The sequence below is a fragment of the Aptenodytes forsteri genome, unplaced genomic scaffold, assembly GCF_000699145.1.
Source record: "Aptenodytes forsteri isolate BGI_AS27 unplaced genomic scaffold, ASM69914v1 Scaffold118, whole genome shotgun sequence".
Lineage (NCBI taxonomy): Eukaryota > Metazoa > Chordata > Aves > Sphenisciformes > Spheniscidae > Aptenodytes > Aptenodytes forsteri.
Window position 1 is genome coordinate 3,429,332 of NW_008795859.1, and position 6,247 is coordinate 3,435,578.

Genomic DNA, 6,247 nt, shown 5'->3' on the forward strand with positions numbered 1-6,247 from the left:
CCAACTCCCACCACATCCCCTTCCAAAGGCGAGTCACATTACCGCTCGTCAGGGACAGTTTTGGTTTTTCACTCTTCAGCCTCCCCCTTTCCCCATTTCCCGATCCCCAGCGCAGCGTGGTTAACTGCTCACGAGCTCCTGCATTCAGCAACCTCCACTTCACCACACAATACTTCAGCGAAGGCTTCCCTTTAGCCAGTGTTTTTACAGCATATGGGAACCGCTCCGTGACGTTTGTTTCAGCTCATTAATACTATAGCATTTCCACTTAGTGCAAAGCTGGAACGAAAGCACATTCCGAAAGACTTTAAGCTAGTACATCTGAAATTACCAAGTTTGCTTAATGTGCTCAAGCCTTTCAAAAAGCCAAGTCTACCCCCTAACTGGATGATGAGACTCACGCTAGCCAGAACGCTTTTCAAGCCCCCGTTCCGAGGGCTGCAGGATCAGCAGCGACGTTCTACCACCGCCCACCACGCAGCCATCCCACTGTCGGAGCAGGCTGCTGGCCTTTGACAAAACGGCAGCGTTACCCTCCTGCTGTTACTCCGTTAGTGCAAAAGCACCGGGGCCGGGAACTGGCAATTACTGGGCACAGCAGCACTCTCAAAGCCTCTCAGCTCAGAAACAACGGCAGTTTTGCATTACATGTGTACGCTTACACAACCTTAACAGCTGCGTAACATCTGCAGACTGGCATTGAACTTCAGCCAGTGCTTCAGCTACTTACGGTAACACTTACACAACCTCAGGAAAACCACAGCTCAAGGATTAGTCACACATGCCTGGCAAGCGTGAGCCTTGTGTAAGGCAGTTTTGCAATACCTTTCTATGTGGAATTGTAGTTTATTAATGTAACTGTAGTAATGCAATTCTAGTTTATTAACTTGAGACATGAAATTTTGTGGATGCAACAGCTTTATTGGAATGAACAAGTGCAGATAAACTTTTACTTGGAAGCAAGCAACAACCAGCCCAGCCAGTTCAGTTACCACCCCTCAGGCGCAGCACAAGATGCAGGGTGGATTCCTTCTGGATGTTGTAGTCGGACAGGGTGCGCCCATCTTCCAGCTGCTTGCCAGCAAAGATCAGCCTCTGCTGATCGGGGGGAATGCCTTCCTTGTCCTGGATCTTGGCCTTGACGTTCTCAATGGTGTCACTGGGCTCAACCTCCAAGGTGATGGTCTTGCCAGTCAAGGTCTTCACAAAGATCTGCATTTTTCTCTGCAAGAAGAGAAATCACTCTACTTTAGTCGCTTCCCCCCCTCCTTCCCATGGGAAGCTGCAGCAAGGCCAAGCAGGAGCCCAGCTCCCTCCAAGCAGCACACCGGTGGGGCTGGGCTCCCTGGGAGCGGCCCGTCCCCGCTCCACGCCCTGTGACGTCACAGTGGAGGAACCGCCCACATCCTCAAGGGAGGCGGGGCCACCCGCCCCGTTCCCCTTCCCGCCCACGGCGCGCGCGCCCGCCACCATCTTGAAGGGCCGCTGCGCCTGCGCGGCCGCCATTTTGCCGATGGCTTCTCGTACACCCCTCTCCCGCCCACCTCCGCCGCCGGCTCGCGGTGCTGCCGCTAAGGGGGAGGGGAACGTCCCGGCCCACGCCCCGCCCGTAGCCCGCCACCTCCTCCAGCCGCATACCCTTCCCCCTCAGCGCACACACACATCTCCCGCCCGGCCACCTAGCACGCATCTAAGCCCTACCGCCGCCACGACAAACGGCTCTACCCTCCGCTTTCCCCGCGGAGGCACGGGGAAGCCGAGCCGCGGAGCACTCACCGCGGGGCCCGCAGGCCAAGCCGACAAAGCAACACTCTCCAAGACTTACACAACTCCAACTACGCCACACATTCCCCTCCCGCCCCTTATATAGCCTCTGCCGCCCCGCCCCTGCGGCTCAGATCACTCCGCCAGGCACTATTTTCCCTGTGGCGCGCGCCCCAGCTCTACTGTGCGGGTGGAAGGAAGCGAGGCCCGGCAGCGCGGAGGAGTCAGCGCCTCGCGAGGTGACAAGGTCCGGACTGGCAGGCGGGAGTGAGTGCGCAAAGGAGCGCGGAGAAAAACCTGGCGTGGAGTCGTCGGAGCGGGGCCAGGGCCCGGAGCCGGGGACGGGGGGGGCGCCTGTGGTGTCTCAGCGAGCCGAGGTCTCTCGACTTTGGAGACGCCCTTGTGCCTAAAGCTTCTTGTCAGAGCCTTACATTTTATTAAGGGATTTAAACCTCTACAGTTGCGCCCCTGTTTCAAAAGCGCCTCCTTGATTTTCTTCCCTGGGGCAGGATGAGGGGCAGCTCTGCCTGTGGGCCTTGCTGGGAGGCAGGCAGGCTCTGAGGTGCCTGGAGGGAGAGAGACTGTTGTTTTAGTCAGAAGGAAGATGCACATTGCTATTTAAGAAGTCTCCGATGTGTTTCAGCATGCTAGAGGGAGAGAAGCGGCGGGGGAGTGTGGGCTTCCCCACCCAGGAGCGGGACCGGTGTGAGCAGGCACAAACCCGCTGGGACTGGCACAGGTGAAGCCTGCAGGCAGGTTTGTGCCAGGCCCTCTGTGCCACCGTGGCCTGTAGAGCAAGGCACAGGGAAAACAAGTCGGTGTCCAGCCGCCACGATGATGCTGGGATGCACTGGGGCCGGAGCAGGCTGAAGGGCAGAGACCGCACCAGGGCAGGGAGGCTGCAGGAGACTCCTGCCAGGGGACGGAGATCAGGCAGCCCGGAGAGGGGAGAGGTGACGTGAGGGACAAAAAAGGCCTGATGGACAAAGAGATCTGAATCCTGCAGAGAGTCTGTCTGCCTGAGATATAAACAGCGAGTATATATATATGCAGACATAAAGTGGAGTATGCATCTGAGATATAATGGAGTTTATAACGCAGGACTAAGGCCTTGCCGCTGGGGTAAAATCAATCATAAATAGAAATAATAGTAATGCCTGTTTCTTACTCTGTTCTCGCTTACAGAGCACCTTCTGGTAGATCTCTGCTGCACTCAGTTGCCTCCTGTGCCATCCTAGTCAAACTACAGCAAGTCAAGGGCATAGCTGGGAACAAAACGGGGCTTTGTTTGCAAGATTCGTGAGATGCCATTCGGTTCAATCCGCCTACAAAATCCTGCGTTTGCCGACACCCGCGGAAAACCGCTGCCTACCAAACGGACACAGATAACACCCAGGGCTGCACAGCAGTAGGAAGGGAGCAGAGGCCCAGCAACAGCTTTGTGATTGGTTTGAGGGAAACCGGCCTGCATTTGCCTGACACACGGAGCTTCTACAGGAGGGGAATGCTCTGGGGAGCTTCTCGGCCTCTGCTGCCTTGCGTTTGTATTAAAACTCAGCATTGCAATAGCGGTAATAATCTCAAACACCCGGGTCGTTTAGCTGGGGAAAAAAAATCCACAAAAGTATTTTGGTTTCTTCTCGGGTTAGAATCGTGCTCAGTGGCTTGTGTTGTGTGCATTTGGAGTTCTATAAACATAAAAGATTGGAATAGCCTTTCAGATTTAGGTCTTTCCTCATCTGAAAGTGAATACTAATGCTAAGTTCATTCTTTTAGTTACAGAGTGAGCACTCAGGACTGGTCTGAAAATACTCTAAAAGGCACATGGCAATGTATGTCATGACAAGATGGAGTTTTGTAATGGGAAGAAATGAAGATGATACAGTGCTGTTCTTCATCTAATTAGGGTAGGCGGCCAACCACTGAGCATCCTGAGTGAGTTTGTACCCGATGTCTGAATCAAATGGTGGAGCAGCACGCCCCTAAAGGTTCAGATCTGTGTTATACTCAGATTGCAAGGCAGATGTTAGGCCCTAATGCAACAGAGTCCTTAAACACGTCTGGCTGGTTTGCAGGAGAACAGTGCTTTCCCGAGCTGGGAGGGACTTTGAACAAAGCCACTCTGTGTTTCTCTGACGCTGTCTGTACGGGTACCCCTTGCTACTATTTCAAGACAAGCTTGGTGAATAGTAGGATGTTGGTCCTAACAGACTGTTGTCCCTAATGCGGGCTCGTTACCCGGTGCGCAACGCCAGTTTACAGACCGAGGGGGGGTATTTCCATTTCTTTTATTCTAGTTTGCGCAAAGTAGGGAGCTAGGTGGTAGCCCACAAAAGACTAGCTCTCCGATTATCAAAACTTCACACTATTTATACTCTGTCACCTATTGGTTAAATGATTCTCTCGCTTCTTATGCTAATTAGTCTGCATGCTCAGTCTTTCTCTTTTGGGTCGGAGGGTTTCTTGAGTTGGTGGGCTGTGAGTCGGTGGTCATGATCTCCCCTTGTCAGAACTAACTCTCCTTCACCTTTAGTTTCACGCTTCAGCTGTTGCAGCCAAATTCCTGTGGTTTTGCTGATAAAACAAGTTATCTCCTAACAGCCTGGTTTATACAAGCCAGGATGCCCTGTTTGTCCAAGATGTTTCTGATTTATCTCCCTTGGGATTAGATGCCACGGCAAGTATTTACTTCGGACCTCCCCAACCTTGAATAGTTAACAAAGCGCTGGACAAAATAATTGCAACGTTAATCAATGACAGCCTTCTGCAAACTTACATCAAGACCATGACCTATTATACTGACAAATACTGATTTCCTCTGCCAAAAGGTCTGTTACTTCGTGCCTGTTACTACAAACTCTCTGGGGCAGGAACCGTCTCTTTTTTGTGTTCACGTGCAGGGTGTGTTCCAGCAGTACAGCTGCCCAGAGAGATCCTGTCCGGGGAGCTATTTACAACGGGGATCTTCACACTTACCCGTGCTGTAGCCAAACATTTGGCTCAAAAGAACAACTAGAAGTAATGCGGGTAAATAAATAGCACGTGGAGCATTTTAACCACTCTGGCAGGAAATGTCATTTTACATCTGTCCCTAGTCAGCTCTCCCTACCAGAGAGAGTTGGATACGCCGTTGATAATTGAACAGTGCAGATAAAGCAGCTGGTAACTGAACTGTGTAGATAAAAGCTGTTTCAAGCTCTACGTGGGCTTTGGTCTCTCTGTGCCATACCTTTCAGCCCTCCCGGCTCTGAAGAGTTTACCGGGTGAGACAGAACCGTGTGAGCCCGGCCAACCCGAGGAGATCAAAGCAGGGAGCTTGTTTCCCAAGAGCTCCTCCCGACCTGCTCCGAGCGAAGCCTGGTCACGCTGCCAAGGGGCTGCTCGCAAAGCTCCAGCTGGAGCAGGACAGCAGGGGTGAGCGGCCGCCGCAGAGCCAGCTCAGAGCCAAGGAAAAGCTCCTGCAGTATCGCAGCCGGTGGGTGCAGTCACCTGCGGTGTCCCGGTTTTTGTGCCTTCCCCTTTGCCTCTGGCTCTGGGAATGTGGTGCAGAGACCCTGAGCCAGCTCTGTGCCGACTGCAGGTTTGCACGTAGCCAGCTCTGCTAGGTTCTGGGGTGGAGAGGTGTCAGGCAGGGTTAGCAGGCCAGCATCCCCCTGCATTTCAGGGTTTGGTGCTTCCTTCCCCCTTTCGGGCTGCTCTGCGTCTGCAGGGCCTTAGTGTGGCAATGAAATACCCAGAGGGACATGAGAATCTTGTGTGTTTGCATAGTCCTGAGGAGAACCAAGTGACAAAAAAAAGCCATTTTGTGCCGCGGGGAAACTGCCACCGCGGGCCTTTCTGGGCAGCGCGTTCACGGTGCAGTTTTGCTGTAGTTTAATCCTGGATAAAATCCATCACGGGGGGTAAAAAGCGAGACGGGCTCGCCTGGAGATGCCGGGGATTGAACCCGGGACCTCATACATGCAAAGCATGCGCTCTACCGCTGAGCTACATCCCCCTGCCCCGCGTTGCCCGCCCTGCCTGGCGGCCAGGTCCCTGCCCGTCCTCCTTCCTTCGTTGATGCAACGGGGGGAACAGCGGCGAAGAGGCTGTATGCGGGGAAGGGAGGGCGGGGAGGTGCCTGGGCACGGACAGCGCCCCGCGCAGCGAGGGGACGCGGGCAGCCATGTGGCTCCCCGGCCCGGGATCAGGCGGTGAGTGGTGTACGGCAGCGCATAGACCTACGTGTGAACTTCAGACAGCACTTAGAAGTACGGCAACGCTCTGGCTTCGCACACACAAAGCTGTGCTTTCTTTCCTCCTTTCCTCCTCGGAAATTAGAAAATCTGTGCCGGAAAAAAAAAAATAAGAAAGAAAAATCACACAACCTCCCCGTCGGGGAATCGAACCCCGGTCTCCCGCGTGACAGGCGGGGATACTCACCACTATACTAACGAGGACGGCTCGGCGTTTCATCTCGGCGGGGCGGGGCATAACCCAAACA

The 6,247-nt window shown here is 53.9% G+C and overlaps 1 protein-coding gene, 1 long non-coding RNA gene and 2 other non-coding genes across 5 annotated transcripts; 1 reads left to right on the forward strand and 3 right to left on the reverse strand.

The window, feature by feature from the left end:
• Positions 1-900: 900 nt before the first annotated feature.
• Positions 901-1,850, reverse strand: LOC103902823 (ubiquitin). Of its 2 annotated transcripts, none has more exons than XM_009283936.1 (2): positions 1,826-1,836; positions 901-1,224 (listed from the first exon to the last, which is right to left on the reverse strand). In XM_009283936.1, the coding sequence occupies exon 2, from the start codon at positions 1,216-1,218 to the stop codon at positions 985-987; it is 234 nt and encodes a 77-aa protein (XP_009282211.1). In that variant the 5' UTR covers positions 1,219-1,224; positions 1,826-1,836; the 3' UTR covers positions 901-984. The 2 variants fall into 2 exon arrangements, with proteins under 2 accessions (XP_009282211.1, XP_009282210.1); XM_009283935.2 differs by having other exon boundaries at positions 903-1,224; positions 1,777-1,850.
• A 96-nt stretch (positions 1,851-1,946) lies between these two features.
• On the forward strand, positions 1,947-4,727 carry LOC103902825. The gene is made up of 4 exons (XR_657812.2): positions 1,947-2,031; positions 2,950-3,335; positions 3,541-3,671; positions 4,665-4,727. It is a non-coding gene; the product is annotated as an uncharacterized LOC103902825 (long non-coding RNA).
• Positions 4,728-5,689: 962 nt separating this feature from the next.
• TRNAA-UGC lies at positions 5,690-5,761 on the reverse strand. The gene has a single exon. It is a non-coding gene; the product is annotated as a tRNA-Ala (tRNA).
• Positions 5,762-6,131: 370 nt separating this feature from the next.
• On the reverse strand, positions 6,132-6,203 carry TRNAD-GUC. Its single transcript has one exon. It is a non-coding gene; the product is annotated as a tRNA-Asp (tRNA).
• Between the last annotated feature and the right edge of the window lie 44 nt (positions 6,204-6,247).